Source organism: Polypterus senegalus, chromosome 1, assembly GCF_016835505.1.
Source record: "Polypterus senegalus isolate Bchr_013 chromosome 1, ASM1683550v1, whole genome shotgun sequence".
NCBI lineage: Eukaryota > Metazoa > Chordata > Cladistia > Polypteriformes > Polypteridae > Polypterus > Polypterus senegalus.
The window spans coordinates 337121931-337147213 of NC_053154.1; the positions used below are offsets into that span (position 1 = coordinate 337121931).

The 25283-nt window shown below is 40.6% G+C and overlaps 1 protein-coding gene across 1 annotated transcript in view; it reads right to left on the reverse strand.

The window, feature by feature from the left end:
- The window catches only part of cd82b (CD82 molecule b), a 174627-nt gene that overhangs the window by 69303 nt on the left and 80041 nt on the right, over positions 1-25283 (reverse strand). Inside the window, exon 3 of the mRNA XM_039739070.1 lies at positions 10457-10529. Within this exon, the coding sequence (XP_039595004.1) occupies positions 10457-10529 (73 nt within the window). The remainder of the gene's footprint in view (positions 1-10456; positions 10530-25283) is intronic.

Below are 25283 nucleotides of genomic sequence, written 5' to 3' on the forward strand. Positions count from 1 at the left end.
AATCATGCTGCGGTGCATTCTTAATGTAGAATAAGATAAGAGAAAAAAAAAATAACAGCTAATTAATTGTCACTGATTACGAATCTGATTGGAACAAAAACCTGACGCCACAGAGGGCACTCAGGATCGACTTTGAGAACCCCTGAACTAGGCAATGTACAGAAGCAATAAAAAAGGCAAATAAAATAATAATACATGTTATTTCAAGGCACCTTTCTAAACACCCAAGAACACTGTACTGATAATAAAATCCTAAAAGCAACAAAAACATGCATGTACACATACACCTATATATATATATATATATATATATATATATATATATATATATATATACTAGCAAAATACCAGCCAGAGCGGAGAAGTAGTGTGTTAAAGAAGCAATGAAAAGAAAAGGAAACATTTTGAAAATAACGTAACCTGATTGTCAATGTAATTGTTTTGTCACTGTTTTGAGTGATGAGTGTTGTTGTCATATATATATATATTTACACACACACACATAAACATATATATATATACATATCTATACATATACACATATATACACACACATATATACACACATATACATACATACACACACATATATACACAGAAATACATATATATACAGTATATATATATATATATATATATATATATATATACACATATATACACACACACATATATAAACATATATATGCATATACATACATATCTACATATATACAGACACAGCTATTTCGTATCAGTGCAATACGCTGTTTGTTAAAACGGTTGACTCCCGCTCTTACGTGCAATAACAAATCAAATCATTCAGTTGTCTTTGCTCATATGTCATTTTAGAGCTGGACGCCTGGCATCTTTTTGGCCACAGGTTCGTTTCTGTTTGCTGTGAGGTTCTGTGTTGTGGAGATTCTCAGGATGGATTGCAGGTGCTCATCAGTGAGGCGACTCCTGTGTGCTGTTTTGTTAGTCTTTATCACTGAGAAGAGCTTCTCACACAGATATGTGCTACCAAACATGCACAAGGTTCGAGCCGTATGTAGACGGACTTTTTTTGTTCATCAAAGTCACCAAAGCGCCGTGCAAACTCAGTGCGCAGTGCGCTCAGTTAATCAGCAAAGTGCGTATTTGGGAACACCGTAGTGACGACTTGGTTTAACAGTACTTGGTAACAGGGAAAGTGGGGCAAGGTGAACTGGTGTATTTGTGTCTCCCATAAAAGCAGCTTCACTTGAAACCACTTTGTGATTGTGCACGGGGTAAAACGTCCGCTGAAGTGTCAGATTCTTATTTAATTATGCTGTTTTCTGTATCTTCTGCATTGCATTCAGGTTACCATGATGCAAGGCAGCTGAAGCACTGCATTATGGGATCTGTAGTTTATTGTGTTACCAGCGCTTCATATACCCGGGCTTTAATAACAATAATACAGTATATAAAATGATCTCGGGCGGATATAATTACGCGGGCGGATGTGGCCCGCGCCCTTGAGTTTGACACATATGGACTAAATAGAACTTGAAAAGATATATTTTTTCAAATGTGATCGCAATTCAGATAGAGTTGACGCAAGACTACAGCCTGCATGCCTCAATGAGTCATCCTCCCCTCGCTCTTACTTTTTTACCGTTCATCTAATGAATAAACTGAGTATGGCTTTACCAAAACAATCATTGATGGCGAATAAAGTATCCATTATTCGAGTATGTAGAGCAGGATATATATCCATCCATCCATTTTCTAACCCGTTGAATCCGAATACAGGGTCACGGGGGTCTGCTGGAGCCAATCCCAGCCAACACAGGGCACAAGGCAGGAACCAATCCTGGGCAGGGTGCCAACCCACCGCAGGACACACACAAACACACCCACACACCAAGCACACACTAGGGCCAATTTAGAATCGCCAATCCACCTAACCTGCATGTCTTTGGAGTGTGGGAGGAAACCGAGCGCCGGAGGAAACCCACGCAGACACGGGGAGAACATGCAAACTCCACGCAGGGAGGACCTGGGAAGCGAACCCGGTCTCCTAACTGCGAGGCAGCAGCGCTACCACTGCGCCACCGTGCCGCCCTAGGATATATATATATACATATATATATATACCCGCGTATCGCAGCGGAGAAGTAGTGTGTTAAAAAGGTAGAAAAGAAAAGGGAACATTTTAAAAATAACGTAACATGACTGTCAATATACAGTATTTGTTTTGTGAGTGTTACTGAGTGTTGCTGTCATCAAGGATTTGATTATCATTATTTCTTTCAATCAGGCTCGTATTTGTAGGATGTGTTGTGTTCAAGTTACATTCCGTGTTTGTCAATCGTTGTAAAGATGACAGGTTTCATTCATCGATTCGTTTCTTACTGCATCAATAAACAGCTCGTCCTCTTCTTTATCGGAGACCTGACACACTGCATGCACGGGTTTTTTTTACACTGTCTTCCTTTAGCGGGACATTGACTTTTTCCACCGTGTGCTTTGTTTCGCAGTAGCTGGATTTATGAATATGCTTATCAGACGCTTCATATTTTTGCTGCCTTTTCAATTGTGTAATTCGGTTTTGTTCAGCTCTTTGGAACTGTTGCCTTTTATCTCTGCACTCGCCAGTTCACGTGAGCCGCTCGGTGTACATGTATCGAAGGTTCCCAGCTGTGCTGGTGCCATCTCGTGCTATGTCCGTGGCTGTATTTAATGTTACCTTAGTCCTGGCACTTAAAACTTTCTCTCGCAGTTTCGATGAGTTTGTGTCAAACACCACCCTGACCATCTCATCTTCCTCTCCATAAGCACAGTCCTTCACCCGTGAATATTTATCCGAGGCAGTTTGCTATTGGATTGCCGCTGACGGACGGCCTTATATGGGCAGGCACTAAATTAAAAACGCCAGCGGCAGCCTGTCTATGAACTTAATTTAAAGTGTAGGTTTACATCGTGCTTTGTTTCAAGTAGCAGAACTCATGAATATGGTTGTATATGTCACTCGCTCGCTTCTTATTGTTTCGCTGCCTTCTCAATTATATAATGCATGTTTTCTTAAGCGCTTTTTTGAGCTCTTCCTGGTTTTCTATGTACTGCGTGATTACGTGGGAGGCGTGATGATGTCACGAAACTCCGCCCTCACGGCGTTGAAGCTCATCTCCATTACAGTAAATGAAGAAAAAATGCTTCCAGTTATGACCATTACGCGTAGAATTTCGATATAAAACCTGCCCAACTTTTGTAAGGAAGCTGTAAGGAATGAACCTGCCAAATTTCAGCCTTCCACCCACACGGGAAGTTGGAGAATTAGTGATGAGTCAGTGAGTGAGTCAGTGAGTGAGTCAGTGAGGGCTTTGCCTTTTATTAGTATAGATATACATACAGTACATATACATACACATATATATATATACAGTATATACACACACACATACATACATACATACATACATACATACATACATACATATATATATATATATACACATACACAGTATACAGTGGTGTGAAAAAGTATTTGCCCCCTTCCTGATTTCTTATTCTTTTGCATGTTTGTCACACAAAATGTTTCTGATCATCAGACTCATTTAACCATTAGTCAAATATAACACAAGTAAACACAAAATGCAGTTTTTAAATGATGGTTTTTATTATTTAGGAGAAAAAATCCAAACCTACATGGCCCTGTGTGAAAAAGTAATTGCCCCCTGAACCTAATAACTGGTTGGGCCACTCTTGGCAGCAATAACTGCAATCAAGTGTTTGCGATAACTTGCAATGAGTCTTTTACAGCGCTCTGGAGGAATTCTGGCCCACTCATCTTTGCAGAATTGTTGTAATTCAGCTTTATTTGATGGTTTTCTAGCATGAACTGCCTTTTTAAGGTCATGCCATAGCACCTCAATTGGATTCAGGTCAGGACTTTGACTAGGCCACTGAAGTCTTTATTTTGTTTTTCTTCAGCCATTCAGAGGTGGATTTGCTGCTGTGTTTTGGGTCATTGTCCTGTTGCAGCACCCAAGATCGCTTCAGCTTGAGTTGACGAACAGATGGCCGGACATTCTCCTTCAGGATTTTTTGGTAGACAGTAGAATTCATGGTTCCATCTATCACAGCAAGCCTTCCAGGTCCTGAAGCAGCAAAACAACCCCAGACCATCACACTACCACCACCATATTTTACTGTTGGTATGATGTTCTTTTTCAGAAATGCTGTGTTCCTTTTACGCCAGATGTAACAAGACATTTGCCTTCCAAAAAGTTCAACTTTTGTCTCATCAGTCCACAAGGTATTTTCCCAAAAGTCTTGGCAATCATGGAGATGTTTCTTAGCAAAATTGAGACGAGCCCTAATGTTCTTTTTGCTTAACAGTGGTTTGCGTCTTGGAAATCTGCCATGCAGGCCGTTTTTGCCCAGTCTCTTTCTTATGGTGGAGTCGTGAACACTGACCTTAATTGAGGCAAGTGAGGCCTGCAGTTCTTTAGACGTTGTCCTGGGGTCTTTTGTGACCTCTCGGATGAGTCGTCTCTGCGCTCTTGGGGTAATTTTGGTCGGCCGGCCACTCCTGGGAAGGTTCACCACTGTTCCATGTTTTTGCAATTTCTGGATAATGGCTCTCACTGTGGTTCACTGGAGTCCCAAAGCTTTAGAAATGGCTTTATAACCTTTACCAGACTGATAGATCTCAATGACTTCTGTTCTCATTTGTTCCTGAATTTCTTTGGATCTTGGCATGATGTCTAGCTTTTGAGGTGCTTTTGGTCTACTTCTCTGTGTCAGGCAGCTCCTATTGAAGTGATTTCTTGATTGAAACAGGTGGGGCAGTAATCAGGAAATTGAACTCAGGTGTGATACACCACAGGTAGGTGATTTTTGAACAAGGGGGCAATTACTTTTTCACACAGGGCCATGTAGGTTTGGATTTTTTTTCTCCCTAAAAAATAAAAGCCATCATTTAAAAACTGCATTTTGTGTTTACTTGTGTTATATTTGACTAATGGTTAAATGTGTTTGATGATCAGAAACATTTTGTGTGACAAACATGCAAAAGAATAAGAAATCAGGAAGGGGGCAAATAGTTTTTCACATCACTGTATATACACACACACATACTGTATATATATATATATATATATTCAGCAAAAAAAGAAACGTCCCTTTTTCAGGACTGTGTATTTCAACAATAATGTTTTAAAAATCCAAATAACTTTACAGATCTTCATTGTAAAGGGTTTAAACAATGTTTTCCATGCATGTTCAATTAACCCTAATCAATTAATTAACATGCACCTGTGGAATGGTCATTAAGACCTTAACAGCTTATAGAAAGTAGGCATTTAAGGTCACAGTTCTAAAAACGCAGGACACTAAAGAGACTTGTCTACCGACTGTGAGAAACACCCAAAGAAAGATGCCCAGGGTCCCTGCTCATCTGCGTGAACGTGCATTAGGCATGCTGCAGGGAGGCATGAGGACTGCTGATGTGGCTAGGGCAATAAATTGCCATGTCCGCACTGTGAGACAGGGAGACAGGAAGGACAGCTGATCATCCTCGCAGTGGAAGACCACGTGTAACAATACCTGCACAGGATCGGTACATCCGAATATCACACCTGCGTGACAGGTACAGGATGGCCACAACAACTGCCCGAGTCACACCAGGAACACACAATCCCTCCCATCAGTGCTCAGACTGTCCGCAATAGGCTGAGAGAGGCTGGACTGAGGGCTTGTAGGCCTGTTGTAAGGCAGGTCCTTACCAGACATCACCAGCAACAACGCCGCCTATGGGCACAAACCCACCTTCGCTGGACCAGACAGGAGTGGCAAAAAGTGCTCTTCACTGATGAGTCACGGTTTTGTCTCACCAGGGGTGATGGACGGATTCGTGTTTATCGTCGAAGGAATGAGCGTTACACCGAGGCTTGTACCCTGGAGCGGGATCGATTTGGATCGATGGCTAGGGCCATTCCCCCCAGAAATGTCCAGAAACTTGCAGGTGCCTTGGTGGAACAGTGGGGTAACATCTCACAGTAAGAACTGACAAATCTGGTCCAGTCCATGAGGAGGAGATGCACTGCAGTACTTCAAGCAGCTGGTGGCCACACCACATACTGACTGGTACTTTTGATTTTGAGCCTCCCTTCATTCAGGGACACATTGTGAAACATTTTATTATTTTATGTCTTATGGTGTTGACTCTTTTAGCGTTCATACAAATATTTACACATTAAGTTTACTGAAAGTAAAACAGTTAAAAGTCAGAGGACGTTTCTTTTTTTGCTGAGTATGTATATATATATATATATATATATATATATATATATATATATATATATATATATATACAGTATATACACACACACACACACAACGTGAGTGGCAGAGACACGAAGTGGCAAAAGGACAGCTGCCGTACAAGCTTTTAAATGATCGGCATGCAGCGCGACAAACAGAACACGCAGCTCGCCAGCAGAAGGAGAAGAAAGACAGCAGCTGATCCGATGGCATCTCCTTAGTATGCGTTCAGCCAAACCCTCACAACACAAGTAGCGTTATACATCCTGTGAGAAATTGATTTAACCATGCCAAGGGCCAGAAATAAAGGACAAGTATTGTTTTTACAAAAGTTTTACAGTAAAAGTGAAAATGATGTGTATGTAACAATTCCCATTATAATAACAATCTCTTTAAATTGTATATCCGGTAAACCAAACCCAGAGGTGGGTGAGTGAAGTGAACAGGGGGCAGAGCCCCCTAGTTTGTTAAAAAATTTAAGATGTTATAATCACTGTTATGCTATGACTTTAAAAAGTAGAGTATTTTTTGTTTACTGCAGTTTGCAAAGCTACACTTTAACCTTGTTACCAAAAAAAGTATAGGGGTTTGTTGATGGGAGGGGAAACCACAATAAAACCTTCTTGTTCAAGTTGCAAAATTTTCTTAGCTAATTATAATCCTTTTTTGTCTCTCCCCATTAACTTGCTCATTGAGAAATCCTTCATTGACGATTTGTAACTTGTAATTATTTCTCTCTACTGCACAAGTACAGACATGGAGAAATGTGTTGGTACCCCTCCACGAAAAAGAGAAATCTACAATTGCCTCTGAAATAACTTGAAACTGACCAACGTAATTGCCACCCATCATTGTTAACTCCATATTTGTAAAAAAAACATACTTTGCTTTTGAGTTTTGACTGAACAGAATATTTCCAATAATAACACAAACGAAATTGGCATAGACGAAAATGATGGGACCCGTCACTTAGTATTTGGTTGCACGACCTTTGGTGGCCATCAATGCACACAAATGATTCCTGGAGCTCTCCATGAGACTTCTGCTCCTGTCCACTGGTCGTTTGCCCCACTCTTCCTGAGCAAACTGTTCCAGCTGGGCCAAGCTTCTCCACATGGCATGTTTCAGTTGATTCCACTGTTTCATAGGATTCAAATCAGAGTTCCTAGAAGGTCACTTCAGAGTAGTCCGATGTTTTGTTATTAGCCATTCTTGGGTGCTTTTAGCTGTGTGTTTTGGCTCCTTATCCTGCGACAAAGACACTGGGCAGTACGCTTAACTCCAGAATGTCTCGATGGTCTTGAGATTTCAGCGTTCCCTCAACAGACTCAAGGCATGCCATGCCAGACACAGCAAAGCAGCCCCAAAACATAACAGAGCCTCCTCCATACTTCACAGATGGTCTGGTGTACTGTTCTTCAAACGCTTAATTTGTTTGTCTGCAGACATAGAGCTGATGTTACTTACCATATAGCCCCAGTTGTGTCACATCTGTCCAAGGGACATTTTCCCAGAAGCACTGTGGCTTGACAATATGTGTTTTAGCAAATTCCAGTCTGGGTTTATGTTTTTCTTTAATCAGTGGAGTCCTTCTGGATCTTCTTCCATTATGCCAAATGCAAGTAAAAAAAAAAAAAAATTAATGGTGTACCTTGATCTTAGAGGTCAGCTTTTATCTCTTTGGAAGTCAACCTTGGCTTTTTATCCACCATTCTTGCTGTCCTCCTGCCTTTCTAGTGTCGATTTTCCTCTTGCAGCCATGTCTAGGAAGGTTGGCTGCAGTCCTACGGACCTTCAACTCCTTAATAATATTTGCAACTGCTATCACACGAACATCGGGCTGCTTGGAGATGGTCTTGCAGCCTTTGCCTTTCACATGCTTGTCTTATCATTTTCTTTCTGATCTCCTCAGACATCACCTCTCCTTTGCTTACCCTGATGGGACACACAATGATGTCAAACAGCAGAGTGATGACTTTTCTCCTTTTAAATCGGCTGAATGACTGGAAATACATGTGTGATATGAATTCAAGGAAACAGCTAGCTTGAAAAAGTGCCCAGATCCATTTCTAGGGGTCCCAACAAATGTGTCCAAGCCATTTTCGAATATCTTTGTAGAAAAAGCAACACCTGATCTCTAGCCACACTACCTTTGCTTCATTAAGTGACATATCAAAGGCATGCAGATAAACAGGGGAAACAAATGACTTTCATTTCATCAGTTTTCAAGAAGCATTTAAGCTGCAAGGGGACCAACACATTTGTCCACGTCTGTAGTATTTTTGTAACCATTTGGCCTATTGCACAACATGTTTTGGTAAGTTACCATGGAACACATTTATTATTACCACTACTGAGCTCATTCTTTGGTCTTAATTATCACGTCATAAAAATCCTTTGCTTACTCTTTTAACTAACATTTATTGTTCAATCAACTTTATACACATACACAGTAAACCAGGGCCATCTTAACAGCATTATAGGCCCCCCGGGAAAAGCATGCACTGGGACCCCCCTACCTACAAAACCACTCAGCAAGTCACAACATACATGGATTAGCATGGGGCCCCCGGGCAGTTATATGTGTATTCAGATGGAAAAATACATATCTATTAGCTAAAATATGTAGAATATTACCCATAATATTTAAGAACAGGATAAAATTAATATACTGTGTTAAGTTTAAAAGAACAATCCTAAAAGCATAATGGAGAGGAACTGCAAACTACCCTCCGAGAAAGTTACATTACAGTCTAGTAATTGTAATATTACTAGATTGTACTTCAAATTAAAACTTTGTATTACTAGATCAGATAAGACAAGGTCAAGTGTACAGTCGACTCGGCACTGCGGACGAGATCGCCATGTGCGATTCGCTTAATAGGAGTACAATATGTTAGTCCTGAAAGTTGACCATTCAGTTACCCCACTTAGTAATCTAGTCAAACACAATAAAACATTCATTAAAACAGACAACGGTGAAGAATAGAGTGGATACATGTACAATACCTACACACACATTAACTGTTCAGATATACATGTACTGTACCTGTACGTCTTCTGCCTTCCCTATTCTTTTTCGTTTTCTGCCGGATTGCCGTTGTTCTGCAAGTCTTGCAATATCGATTCCTTATTCTTGTAAATCCAAAAAATCTGGCTAGGATGAACGCCGTAATGTTTTGCAACAGAGACCTGACTCTCCTTGTTGTCAAGTCTGTTTAAGACGTTTAGCCAGAGACGTTTTTTGCGCATGGGACGACGAAAAAAATCATGACAGCTAACTTACCACGGTTGAGTTGTAAGGCTAATCTGTACTGTAACTCGTTGCTAACAGACTTTTATTTAGTGAGTTTGGCAGTTCTGAGACGACACTTATGTGTACGTAAGAACACCCTGCTCAACTGACTACAGTGTACACCTATTAACTGCACTGTGAACTATTAGGCATCAGTACAGTAGCAGGATTGGACAACTGCACCTCAATGATCTGCCTTCAGCCAGTCACATGAGCCGGGCTACTTACATCATCACACATTGATTACGTCATTTGAGCGTGCCAATCAATATCGTTGTTTGACTAGTGGATGTGAAGAGACCGTGCAGTTAACCGGAGTGAATCTGGCTGGAGAGAAAGCGGATTGTGCATTTATCCTGTTATTGCCCGATTACTTGACTTTATACAAACAGGAACCATGCAAGTCACGTGCAGCTAAGCGAAGTGCGCGCTTAACCGACGTTCAATTGAGTGGAGTCGAGCTTGTGGTACGCCATACTAAGAGGATAACCTGAAAAAATTTATTTTATGGCAAATGAAAACTTACTCCTATCACACAAACTGAAAGCAGAGCTGAGGTCTCTTAGACCAGTCACAAAAATATCACAGCTCCATATGTCAGAGTTTCACAATTTACCTTTAATTTTTTTAATGCAAGACAAAAAAATGAAATACAACTTCAATCAATCTACAATGCACAAAAATTTGCTGTTGCTCACAATGCTGTTGCTTTTAACAAGTTAACATGTTTTCTTTAATTCACTGTAAAATATCCACTTTAATGGCAGAAATAGTTTACTGCAAAATTTTAATAAAGCTATAGCTTCAGCTATAGGTTTTTTAGTTAATATGTTCAATTAAAAAACAGCATGGAATAAAAATCAGACAAGGAGTTAAAGCTTTGTTACTTACGAAGAACAACAATGAAACTCTGGTTATCCAGAAGGATCCACAAACCAAAAGCCAACATCAAGCCTCCTAAAATCTGTGAATTAAAAAGAAAAACAGAAAATTAAATGCATGGCATAATATTATAGATTTGAATGTTGGAGCATTTTTACTTTTGTTTTTGTTATTTCATCAAAGAACCACTTATTACATTTTTTTACATTGATTTTTATTTTTTATTTTGATAAATTTAATTAAAAGACTTAATTATCTTTTCAAATGGCGTTTCGGAGGTCAGAACTCAAAGTCAGCCATTGTGCAGCACCGCCTGGAGCAACTTTCAATTTAAGGGCCTTGCTGAAGGACCCCCTCTGGCAGTAATGGCACTTGAACTGGCAACATTCTTGATACCAGTGCAGAAGCTTAGCCACAGAGCCACCACTTCATCCAGTTACAGTAAATGAGTTAGTAGACTCCATGAAACAGATGCTTTTTAACAGCACTTTACAATAACATGAAGTTTAAAACTGAGCCCAAATAGGCTCGTGGTGGCTCAATAGCTTACACAGTAGCCAGATTCCAATTAAAGTGATGTGAAAATGGCATCAATCTTGTTGTTAGCTGTTGATTGTGGACAATCTGTGACCAACTGTAGTTCAGATGTCTTAAACACAGAATTTATGAACGGCATTCCAATGGAGATTTAAAATCTCTGTTAAGACTCAAGGTAAAATTGCTGGCTGCTTTGGATGATGATGGAGAGGAGGTTTTAGTGTAAAATATATAGAGTACACATTAGCGCTGATTACAGAGCAATGCATACAGAATTGCTTTCCCAATAAAGCAACAACAACAACAACATTTATTTATATAGCACATTTTCATACAAAAAAAAGTGCTTTACAAAATGAAGAATAGAAAAATAGAAGACACAATAAAAAATAAAAATAAGTCAACATTAATTAACATAGAATAAGTAAGGTCCGATGGCCAGGGTGGACAGAAAAAACAAAAACAAAAAAAACTCCAGAGGCTGGAGAAAAAAAATAAAATCTGCAGGGATTCCAGACCAAGAGACCGCCCAGTCCCTTCTGGGCAAAAGCAGCCATACCACATGCACTTCAGAAGAGGTCATCCACCTAAAGATAAGCATATTCTGGCCTGGCCAGTACTTGGATGGGAGACCATCTAGAAAAAGCCTGGGTTGTTGCTGGATGAGGTGTTTGTAAGGCCAGCAGGGGGCGCTTAACTTGTGGTATGAATACGGCGCTGTCCTTCAGATGAGATATAAAACTGGGTTCCCGAGTCTATGTGGTCAAAAAAGATCCCTGGATATCCTTCATAAAAAAAATGTAGGGTGTATCCATGGCCTGGTCATTCTGGCTCCCTAATCATCCACTGTCTGTAACTGGCTATCTGTCTCTCTCCATTTCACCAGCTAACTACTACTACTAATAATAATAATACAGTGGAACCTCGGCTTGCGAGCATAATTCGTTCTGGAATCGTGCTCGCATTCTAAAGCACTCGTATATTAAAGTGAATTTCCACATAAGAAATAATGGAAACTCAGATGATTCGTTCCACAATCCAAAACTATTCATATAAAAATGATTAATACAAAATATAAAGTAAAAAATACATAAAACAAATTAACCTGCACTTTACCTTTAAAAAGAATCATGGCTGGTGTAAGTGAGTTTCTAAACTCTTGTGGGATTCCACCCAACGGGACGACACGTGGAAGAGCGTCCCAAAGCAATCGCAGTCTCCCAGCGCAGTAGCAGTTCGCCGTATAAGTGTATCCAAAAATAATCGTGGACATGCAGACGGAGAATAGGAGACGATTGCCCTCAAGAGAAGAGAGAAAGAGAGAGAGACGCGCGCGTGAGCGATCGAGCAAGATAAGGAGAGGGAGACATGCGCATGAGTGTGCGAGATAAGGACAGAGAGAGAGTGAGAGGCATGAGCGGTCGAGCAAGATAAGGAGAGGGAGACATGCGCATGAGTGTGCGAGATAAGGAGAGAGAGGGAGAGAGAGACGCGCGCGAGCGAGAGAGAGAGAGAGACACACGAGAGAGAGAAGAACCATCAGTTGTAATCACATGACGCTCAGCAGACAAAGTGTATCCATACTACTCGTATTGCAAGACATCGCTCGTTTATCAAGTCAAAATTTATAAAAAAATTTAGCTTGTCTTGCAAAACACTCGGAAACCAAGTTACTCGCAAACCAAGGTTCCATAACCCTTCCCTTTCACTTTTGCCGATGTCTGTCACAAATCACTCCTGACACTCTTCTCCACCCATTCCACCCTGCCTGCACTCTCTTCTTCTCTTCCACAATTCCCATTACTCTGTACTGTTGATCCCAAGTATTTAAACTCAACCACCTTTGCCAACTCTACTCCCAGCATCCTCACCATTCCACTGACCTCCCTCTCATTCACACACATGTATTCTGTCCTGGTGGTCCTACTGACCTTCATTCCTCTCCTCTCTAGAGAAGATCTCCACCTCTCTAGAGTTTCCCCAACCTGCTCCCTACTCTCACTACAGATCGCAATGTCCGCCACAAACATCACACTATAATGGGATATTAATTGGATTGTGGTCTAAATCAATCCATGTCAATTTTTTAATCCCACCTTCTATATGGATTGTTATCAAACCATCAAAACGACTGAGTTTTTCGTTGGGACAGAAAGCAAACATTTTCTTTCCTTGACTGCAACCAATGTCATCTATTAACAATATGGTTGCTTTCTCTGACAAGTCATGCTTTTCACTGACATGGATCATTGCCTGGCATCAAGTCTCAACTATTCCCACATTTAACTGTCTGAGCTCAGTAGTGACAGGGGCTTACTGTTCCCGGTAGCTCAAAATGTCATATCCTTCCCATAATACACTGCAGCATTCTGTTATGCATCTACCCCTAATCAAATCATTACCTAGAAGACTAAAAGCTGAAAAGACAAAATTTGGAAGAAGATCATTAGCTACAAAAGAGAAGAAATTTCCTAAATCGCAAAAACTTGTGCAAATTAATTTACATTTACTTATTTGATTTGCAGCATTTCTGATACAATTAGTTACATTTCTTTTGGTTTTTCAATCGGAGCACAGGCAGGTCAAGCGACTTGCTCAGGGTCACAGAGTGAACCCACAACTTCAAGTCCAAAGCCTTAACCACTACACCACACCACCTGCGTCATAAAATGGTTATTAACAACTAGCTATGAATTTAATTTGATCACACAATCCCCAGTCTGGAGCACAGGCAGATGAAATAAATGCTAACTAAACTGCAATTTGACACCACACCTCAAAGCATGTTTCCATTATTCAAAACAGTAGTGCGGGTGTGGAGTTTAAATGTCTAGAATAATACAACATGACGGATGCAACAGAGCTTGTGCCAGCAATGCTCATCTGAAACTTTTTAGTCAGGCCTAAAAGATTAATTCAAGATTGAAGCTGCAAGGCTACTGCTTGATTTAGGCCATGAAAGTCGCTCATTTGGTCGTGCTGACCTCAGTTACTTTCCCAATTTATTTTCTTGGAAAATCGAAAATAAAATGAATAAAATAAAAGGTTTCCACAAATGGATGCTTTATGACGGGTGGAGACTTGCTGGTCAAAAACACAAGTCATGGCATCAGAAATACTGGAGTGATGGCAGACACTGAAGTGGCAGCAAAAAGAATTCAAGAAAACTTCAGAGCCTAATGAACACCTGGAAAAAAGGGTTTAACACTTTCAGGGCTGAGGTTGACTTTTGTCAAAATTCAGGGGTAGAGGACGGTAATGGGCTGTAAACTGCGACAAAATTCATTCTTATGTTTTAGTTCGACTCTCTTTGGTTGAAGGAAAGCTACGTAGCTGTGTTGATTTGACCTCGATCATCTGCATGTGCATGAGTATTGAAGATACAGGAAAATCTGGAATGAACTTGCTTAGAGATCTTTATATAGACAACGTCTTTGCATCCTATGAACAATTACATTCCAAATTTAACATTCCAGCTACACATTTCTTTCACTATCTTCAAATCAGGAACTTTGTTAAACAGAACCTTCCAGAATTTCCTCATCTTGCACCCTCATCCATGCTGGAAAAAATATTGCTCAATCTTAAGGACTTAAACTCCCATCTCTACAATATATAAAATCATTTTACAATCCCTCCCTTTCAAAGATCCAAGAGGACACTGGGAAAAAGATCTCTCAATTAATATATCAGAAAAGGAGTGGAAAGTAGCAATGCAGAGAATTCACTCGAGCTCCATATGCGCAAAGCATACAATTATACAACTCAAAATTATATATCGAGCACATCTGTCTCGACTAAAACTCTCCAAAATGTTTCCAGGGTGAGATCCAACCTTCGAACGTTGCAACCAAGTCCCAGCCTCACTGGGTCACACGTTCTGGGCCTGCTCCAAATTAACATCATTCTGGACAAAAATGTTTAATTACCTCTCAGACGGCCTTGGACTCACAATCCCTCCTAACCCATTAACAGCTGTGTTTGGTGTTCTGCCAGAGGGGCTTAAAGTGAAGAAGGACAAACAAATTGTGATTCCATTCACTACACTGATAAACTGGAAGAACCCAAACTCTCCTCTTTTAAGTCAGTGGGAATCTGATGTGTTATACTATTTGAAATTGGAAAAAATCAAATACTCAGTTAAAGGATCCGTACAGACTTTTTTCAAAACATGGCAGGATCTAATCAGTAATATTTTAAAATAAGTTCATAAAGCACAGAGAATTTATTAATTTAGTTATGTTTACAAGCCTTAAATTTTACGCCGTTTAGCTTGCTCTCTCTCTCAAGGGTGGGGATCGATCTGTGCTTAACTTAATTTTTCTTTTTGTAAAAACTTGATTGCTTTGTATGGATTCCAATAAAATTAATAAAATAAAAAAAAAAAGTCATGGCATCAGAAATACTGGAGTGATGGCAGACACTGAAGTGGCAGCAAAAAGAATTCAAGAAAACTTCAGAGCCTAATGAACACCTGGAAAAAAAGGGTTTAACTCTTTCAGGGCTGACGTTGACTTTTGTCAAAATTCAGGGGTAGAGGATAGTGATGGGTCGTTCTTGAACGATTCGTTCATTTTGAATGAATCTTTAATGTGACTCGGGAAGAACGAGTCGTCTCGCGGGAGTGATTCGTTCACTCGCGCATGCGCATTTGCGCAACTTCCTATAGTTTCTGTATTGGAATTGATTCACCTGTTTCGAGTCTTCGGGTTTTCGAGTCATTCGTTCATCACGTGACAGCCCCATAAGCTTAACCTATGCAGTCTGAGCCAGAAAGAGAATTGAACGGAATGACTCAAAAAATGATTTGTTCATTTGGCTGAACGAGACTCAAAGGTCCAAGTCGGTAAAATGATCCGAACTTCCCATTTCTAGTAGAGGACGGTAATGGGCTGTAAACATCCTTATGTTTTAGTTCGACTCTCTTTGGTTGAAGGAAAGTTATGTAGCTGTGTTGATTTGACCTCGATCACCTGCATGTGCATGAGTATTGAAGAGCAAACAGCCTCTAAAATGGCATCGACTACTGGCAAGACTAACATAAATGTGCAAAGCAAAATACTCCATGGATATTGTACATATTATCGCTGAATCAGACGCTGACGTTTTGGACTCTTGATGCAAGTGATCTGGAGATGGATATCAAAAACGAAAGTGAGCTACCAGCATCAGCCTATCAGTCCCCAGATGATCATGCTGCTGAATGTGTTTGTGTAGCCGATACGCCTACAGCAGCATTCGCCTAGGAGAGGGATGTCAAACTCCAGTCCTGGAGGGCCGCAGGTTTTATTTCTAAGCATCTTCTTAATTAACGACCAGTTTTTGATGCTAATTAACTTCTTTAGCCTTAGTTTTAATTAGCTTGACTCAGGCCCTTTAGTTGTTTTTTCCTTAATTAGCAGCCGGACAGTAATGAGACATAAAACAAGCAGGACATGACCAGCTCACCTGTACCCATCAAACAAAATCTGAAAATAAAGATGAAGGTCTCAGTAAGGTTGATCCCTCAGGTTACCAAAACATTTTAGGAGTTCTTAGAAAAAAACAGAATATCAACAGTTCTGGAAATGTCTGCTGTGGCAGAAAGAGAGCAGCAACAAGCCATGGAATTGAATAACGGGTTTCATTAACAGCAAGAATCAGCTTCTCATTAAGGAACTGGTTGGAGTTTGAAGCCCCAGTTTAGCTGGTCATCTGTTGGCTCGTTTCACGTCTCATTTCTGTTTGGCTGTCATTTAATGAAGAAAAGAATCAATTCAGAAGACTTAATCCTTAAAAACAGGGCTATTAAAATAGAGGGAAAAGGAGTTAATTAGCAGTGAAAACTGGACACGGATTAGGAAAAGGGTTAGAAAGCACCCAGGCCTGGAGTTTGACACGCGTGGCCTAGGAGGACCACCACTTTTGATGACAAGAGGTACAAACCAAATTGCATCACACTGCGACTCTGCCACCGTCGCCCACCTGCTGAGCGAAGACAAAGAGGTAGCCGGCCTGCCGTGCAGCCAGTGCTGCAAGATATGCCAAACAGGTGCCAACAGCAACCACAGCATGCAGCAACAGATGTTTTATGTTGATTTATGTGTAAAACCAGTGCATTGTGTGTTTTTTAGAAAAAAATATTCAGCCATCAAAGAGTTAAAGAAGAAAAGTGCAAAGTGCCACACGTGGTCAAAAGGAACATCAGTTATAAATCCTGGTGGAAGCACTATATGCTGTCACACACGTGAGATTAGGAAACAGCTGACGGGCCTAAATGATAGTAATTCTACGCCAGAGCAGGGGAGTGACGGAGTGCTCTAACTGTCTCTCTCAATCTCTTGCAGACCATCCACGGGAAATCCCACATGGTTTTGGCACCACTGATGACATCACTTCCAGTCCCGAAGATGTTGCTTCCGGTCCGCGTGCGCAATGATGACGTCACTTCTGGTCACGGAAGTTGGCACTTCCAATTCCGGCGCCGTTGGTGATGGCACTTCCGATCCTGATGTTATCACTTCCAGTTCTGGCGCCGATGACGTAATTTCTCGTACTGCCCTTTGTTTCCTTTAGAGGCATTAGCTCTCCGGAAATGTGTTCTTTTGAAATTGCGGCACATTAAGTAACTAAATAATATAGTAATATGACAGAAAAGGCGATATCCCTTCCATCGTGATTATGGCGGTATAAGAATCACATGAGAAAAATATACTTTAGCTTACATTTACTGACGGTTGACGCGGTTACAGACGGGAAGCATATGACAGAGTTTTATCCAGGTGGAAATCTGGATCTACACAGTCTGTCATTTTTCGTCCCCACGCTGAGAGGGTTTTCGGACAGAGCCGACACTTGTTGAAAGGAGTTTGGCTGCTGTCCAAGCCTTGTAATACTGTCTGCTTCACTTGCTGGTCTTCTCCGTCTCTAAACTAGGGCAAGTAGGGACCGAACTCCTCCTCCACAAAATACAGAAATAACATAATGCCGACATGCCGGTTCTCATTCTGCCAACAAGGAAAGAAGATTTTGTACTGACAGAGGCCAGAAATACTGTTCTGTGTTTAGGCTGACTATACAATCCTCCAGTGGTCTTTGGCTATCTAGTCTATGCTTGGCTAGCAATTCTAAATGCTGAGCCCCTGTGTGCCAAACTTAGCATGCACATGTGAATGGAGACTTTAACAGTGTTGTCCAGATATAGTGACAGAAATATTAAAGCAAAATGGATTATAACACCCTTTAAAAGCGCCATTCTCCCTCAATACAAACCACTTTTGTTTTGGACTCTGCTCTATGAACATCTCTGTTCAAATTTAAAGCAACTTTTGCAGCCAGGAAACAATATACGGGTGGCCGCCCCAAACCTTTACGATGTCTGTGACGCATTATTGTGACAATGCATTGTACTTCCTGCTGAGCACCCATTGGTTGTCAACTCTCACATGTGCAGGATAAATCAAACCGGAGTATGCTATGACTCTCTACGTCTCAGTTGAGAGTCTGAAGGAGTTCTTATTTGTTAGTTTGACAGGCACACATATTGTTTGTTTTCTTTGTATACAGGAAGTGACAATTTGATATTGTGGTGGAATGATTTCTAGGATAAATATTGTGTATGTCTTTCTTTGTAAAACTAGTCAAAGCACATTTAAATATGAGGTAGTATTGCAGGTGATGAGAACAGCAGTGCTTTGATGTGTACCTGACCAACCCCACCAGTCTTTAGGGCTGACTCAGGATAAGGAATTTACTTTGGGAAGGGTGACTGTGTTTGGACTTAAGAGCCTATAGTACTAAGGTGTTAGCCATTATGGATGTAGTGAGAAGTCAAGCAAAATGACCCCTTTTACTGGCTAACTAAAAAGGTTACAATATGCAAAGCTTTTAAGGCAACTCAGGCCCCTTCTTCAGCCAACCTAAGAGTCTATAAACCATCACCAGCAGGAAGGCCATAAACGGACTAAACAAAGCAACTGGGGGATGAGTTGTACCTGCATTCTATTGGTCTAAAAAAGTATGGCTGTTTATGATTGGTTCTGAAGTGATGGCCATTCCGTAATGACGCCCCATTGGTTTGTGTTTTAAGAATGGTATAAAGTTGCTCACCCTGCCTTTACCCCTCTCTGTTACCATCTGGCAATGCAGAGAGCAGCCATAATGAGACAGGCATCTGTTTCAATAGTCCATTCAATGTCCACGTGGTAGCAAAGCAAGCTAGCTACACTGAAGATAACAACATTTATTTCTAGAGCACGTTTTTATACAAATGATGGAGCTCAAAGTGCTTTACAAGATGAAGGAAGAAAAAAGAAAAATATAAAAATAAAATTAGGCAATACTAATTAATAACAAAGAATAAAATGAAGCTCCAACGGCCAGGAAGGAAAGAAAACACAAAAAAGGCCCCAGAGGGCTGGAGAAAAAAACAAAATCTGCAGGGGTTCCAAGGCCACAAGACCACCCCGCCTCCACTGGGCATTCTAACTAACATAAATGAAGCTGAGAGCCGTCTATGGACGCAAGATGCACTGCAACTCTGGGTGTAATGGTATGGTCTGCCAATATTTACATTGCATTCTGCTTCCATGTTTTTGAGCATTTGTATCAATAATACATAATAAAATATGTAACTTACCTCCTGCCTGTCTGTTTCTTTACTCTTTTTTAATTGCCTAAGGTTACAGATGTGGAAGGTAAGGGGGGGAAGAAGAGCTAAGTTCACAGAGTGCTTAAGGTCTACACCAGGGGTCTTCAATCACTGTCTTGGTGGGCTGCAGTGGCTGCATGTTTTCCTTCCAAACTAGTTTCCTAATTAGAAGACAGTCCTTACGAATAATGAAACTTGGTATTTAACTATTTGGCTTGTTGACGCTTTCATTCATCCAAAAGAAATTTTATTTACACTGTAGAGTCAGCCATGTGTTTTGTGGACCCGAACAGATTTAAACTTGACGGTCCTTCCAATTCCCCTCTCATTTACAGTGCTATGTAAAAGTATCAATTTATAACATGCTAAGCTTTTGAGGCAGCGACTTCATTTTAACATATTTTATAACTTATAGAAACAGCAACATTTCAGTAGTGAAATATGTTTTATTGGACCAACAGAACCAATTTAATGTGCATTTAAACAAAAATAGTCAGGTGCATAAATTTGGGCACCCCAAAGGAATAATCCCATCAATATTTAGTAGAGCCTCCTTTTGCTGAGCCTGTAAACGCCTCCTATAGCCACTGACAAGTCCCTGAAATCAAGCTAGTGGTATTTTGGACCATTCATCCATACAAAATGCCTCTAATTCAGTCAGGTTTGATGACTTCTGAGCGTGGACAGCCTGCTTCAAATCAATACATTGTGGCGGATGGCTGAGGATCCTGCCCAGTCGGGACGTCTGGAAGGACCGGGAGAGGGACAATACCTGGTCTGCTTCGGGGCCACGGGATCAGAGCTTGGAATCTCAACCCTGTTGGGGCCTGTGGCCACCACCAGGGGGTGCCTGGAGGATTATGGAGCCCTGAACTGCGACACTTCCACCACAACCAGAAGTGCTGCTGAAAAGAAAGGCACTTCCAGGCACACCATTATTTATATTGTGGCGGAGAGCCGGGGACCCTACACACCTGGGAAGGACCGGGAGAGAGACAATACCTCACCCGGGCCGTGAGAGGGCAGATGCCCCGGTTCACCTGGGGGCCACGGGAGCAGAGTTTGGATGCTCAACCCTGTTGGAGTCTGTGGCCACCACCAGGGGCAATCCGGAAGATGGCTACAGAGCCTTGGATTGCAGCACTTTCACCACTACAGGAAGTGCTGCCAGAACAGAAACTAAGTACGCCCAGAGTGCTTCCGGGTGTTTATGCGGCACTTCTGCCACACCAGGAAGTGCCGCCGGAAGATCACTAAGAAGCACTTGGAGCACATCCGGGGAATTATAAAAGGGGCCGCCTCACTCCATTAGTCGAGCTGGGTGGAAGAGGACGGAGCTTGCAAGGAGAGGAGTAGAGCCGGCAGAAGACTTGAGAGAAAGAGAAGTAAAAAGGACTGAGCCTTGCGAGTTGTTTATGGTGCACTGTGCTGTGTGCAGTAAAGAAAGAAAATAAATGTGTGTGTTTGGACATCGTGTGTCTCAGTGTCTATCTATCGCCGGGCTGGTCTTCTACACCATACATTTTGAATGATGTTCAGGTCTGGAGACTCGGATGGCCATTCTAGAGCACTGGACTTGTGTCTCTGCATGAATTCCTTGGTAAATTTTGAACGGTGCTTTGGATTCATCGTCATGCTGAAACATCCAACCCTAGCGTAACTTTAACTTTGTGATCAACCCTTGAACATTCTCGTCAAGAATCTGCCGATACTGGTAGGAATTCATGTGGCCCTCATCTTTAACAAGGTTTCCAGTACCTATGCTAGCCACACAACCCCAGAAAATGATGGACCCTCCACCAAATTTTACAGTAGGCAGCAAGTTCTTCTCCTGGAATGCTGTGTGTGTTTGTTACCATGCATAGCACCTCTGGTTGTGATCAAATAACTCTACCTTAGTCTCACCTAATTTTTTCCAAAATGTTTCTGGCTTGTCCAGATGCACTTTGCAGATCCCATGTGAAAAGGCTTTTTGCGCATCAGCTTTCCACCGAGCTGTTCTCGGTACCAAGTGCATTGGACTGTGTAACGACGTACAATGACACCACCAGCAGCAAGATGTCCTTGTAGCTTTCTGGAGGTGCTCTGTGGTTTGCCTTTGGCTGTGCCTTTCAGATATTTTTCTTGGCCTACCACAACGACTGTTCCTGTGGCCTTCCATTTCCTAACAACATTTCTGAAAGTGGAGACAGACAGTCCGAACGTTGGGTGATCATTTATTGTACCCTTCTCCTAATTCATAACAATGAATTATCTTAGTTTTTAGGTCAGTAGAGAGTTCTATAGAGGTTCCCATGTTACCACTGTCTAAGACAGAGCCAAGGACAAGCACAACTAGCAATTACTTACGTTAAATAACCTTTTTCATCATTGGCTGCATCTGTCTTTGTAGTTTAAGGAGTAATGAGCTAATCAAAGCAATTTTGTGCTGCAACCTGTCAGCATTAAATGACTACAGGTCTTCAAACAAATGCAATTAAAAGGGTGCCCAAACATTGCACATCCATTGCTTTACATTTTATTAGTACTAGGGTATTATACTGTGCTAGCCATTATGAATGTAGTGAGACGTCAAGCAAAATGACCCCTTTTAATGGCTAACTTAAAAGATTGCAATATGCAGGCTTTTGAGAACTCAGGCCCCTTCTTCAGGCGGGATGTACAACTCAATAACGCTACACTGAGAATTTTGGTCTGATAAACATCTCCTTGTCTACATTTCTCTAATAATAAAATGGCATATTGCTGTGATCTTCTCTTATAAAGACAGAGCAAATTATCATGCAACCTCCGAGGGAGCCCAAACTTTTACACAGCACTGTATTTCTAAACATATTTTTAACAGATACTTCATGGTGCATATGCACAGGTTTAAAAGGAAGTATGTTAGCTGGAGAGCAGCTGGTTTATTGGTTCTCTGCATTTCATTATTAACTAATGTCTGGTTAAGAAAACAGGCAACAATTCAAATTTAAATACTGCTGCTTAAAACTAAAATAGACAATTAAGGTTTCTGAACCCTCAAAAGGCACAATAACTGAAATGAAGCCCAAAAATGTATTACTTTAGTAGTAAATAAATGGGTTCTAATTAAGAAATTGGAAGAATTGAAAAACAGCAGCCATTGCAGACCTCCAGGACTGTAACTGCTGACCTCTGATCGACAATGTAATTAAAATGTGTCTTTTTACGAATTGAAGTGCAAACAAGGCATAGAGTTAACTATCAAGTTTCTTTATCAGTAAGGAATGAGTTCTACTTGGGAAACTGGCAGGAATAAAAACCTGCAGCCACTGCGGACTTCCAGGACCGTGATTGAGGACCCCTGGTCTACATAATAGAGTATAAAAGAGGACACCATAGGACACAGGTGTCAAACTCCAGTCCTGGTGAGCTGTAGTGGCAGCAGATTTTCATTCTAACCATCTTCTTCATTAGTGACCAGTTTTTGCTGACGTTTTGCCTTAGTTTTAATTAACTTGACTCAGGCCCCTTAGTTGGCTCTTTTACTTTAATTAGCAGCTAAACCATAATGAGACACATAATGAGCCGCTACATGACCAGCTCACCTGTGGTTAACTTTTGTTAACTTTTGGTAACTGCTATGCTGCAACAAAGTTCGATCTGTCTGAGAAGCTAATGCGAGATTGGAGGAAGCAAAAAAATGTAAAAAAAAAATAAGTTTTGCATTTTTGAACAGGTGTATAAGTCAGGTCTGATTTTATGATCAATTTTTGCGGGTTTCAACACCCAGTTATACGTGAGCATACATGGTATAATAAAAAATTAAGTGTCGTATTTTTGAACGGGCTAATAAGTCAGGTCTGATTTTATGATCAATTTTTCAAGACCCAGTTATACGTGAGTATATATGGTAAAAAAAAAAAAATTAAGTGTCATATTTTTGAACGGACATATAAGTCGGGTCTGATTTTATAATTGATTTTTCAGGTTTCAAGACCCGGCTTTATGCGTAAGTATATAGGGTAAATAACTGGGTTTAATTAACAGCAAGAATCAGCTTCTTATTAAGAGACTGTTTGAAGTGAAATTGGATGGAGTTTGAAATCCTAGTTTAGCTTGTCATCTGTTGGCTCGTTTCACGTCTCATTTCTGTTTGGCTGTCATTTAATGAAGAAAGGAATAAATTCAGAGGACTGAATACTTAAAAGCAATGCTATTATTTATTTTTTTCTCCAGCCGTCTGGAGTTTTTTTTTGTTTTATCTGTTCACCCTGGCCATTGGACCTTACTCTTATTCTATGTTAATTAATGTTGACTTATTTTGTTTTCTTATTGTGTCTTTTATTTTTCTATTCTTTATTATGTAAAGCACTTTGAGCTACTGTTTGTATGAAAATGTGCTATAGAAATAAATGCTGTTGTTGTTATTAAAATGAAAAGAAAATAATTAGCGATGAAAAACTGGTCACTGATTAGGAGGAGGGTTAGAGTGAAAAACTGTAGCCACTGCGGCCCTCCAGGCCCGGAGTTTGATACCCCTCTGCCATAGGACCTTACACCATAAGTCAGTTATTTAAATGTCTTGACTACAAATAATAAAAAAAAAAAACACCAAAGCACAATGCCTACTATTAAAAATAAGTTTCTAACTTTAGCTTCCAGGAACACAGCTGCTTATAGTCACACCCTTGGGGCTAAAATGCAGTGCAGGAGTGTAGCAGGACCAGCTTCTGCTTGAACTGAGCAGTTTCTAAAGCTTTTGATTTACATTTGGGCTGCTGTTACAATTACGAGCCCCCTTTGTTTAACCTAAAATTGCTAAATACAGCCTTCTTTTAAATAAAGCAAGTGTCTGGATCAAATGAAAGCACTTCACGATTGAACAAAAACATAACCTCAACTGAACTTGTGCTTTAAGAAAAGGACACATCATACACACAGAAATGTGAAATCAGAATCCCTGCGTTTATGCTGCTTCACCCGTACAAGTGATAGAAAGTTCCAGACGACAAAAGTATGCGTCTAATTTAAAATGAACAGCACATACACTTTAGATATTTAAATAAATAAAATGAAGTGGCATTTCGTCTCATAACAGTGTACATGTCTTTCATGATGTGTCATAGTTATCATTTAATGATCTTTTATTTACTGTTGCTTGCCAGCACCTCACTTTAAAAGACTACACAAATATGGTTGAAGGTTTGCCATAGCTAAACTGTTTCAAGCCCAGGAAGTTTTTTTCCACATCTGGAAATAATTTGGGGCCCTTTTCCTATATGCAAGCACTCACACACTCACACACACACACACACACACACACACACAGGAACAAATGGCAGAGCAGATCAGGAATGTTCTCCCTAAAGCCCCACACAGCGAGCTCGACTTGAAGTGAAACAGACTCAAAGCTGCAAGTCATGTACTGTACATGCACAATGAATTATGATCCACGCTGGCAGAAGCTCTACTGTGAATGTCTTAACTGAAAGAGAATGCCGTGCTCATGTTTTGAAAGTGCAAGGCAATTTACTGAAACACATTTTAAAACAAGGATTTTGATATTTTGGTAATAACACCCTGAATCGCAGAATTAGTAAAATGGCCGGAAAGAATTTCTGAATGAAGGGAGGGAGAAACGAGAAGGAACTCCGAAAGAAGGTCAGAACATGTTTAAAGAGGAGTCTGAATATTCAAAATATATTT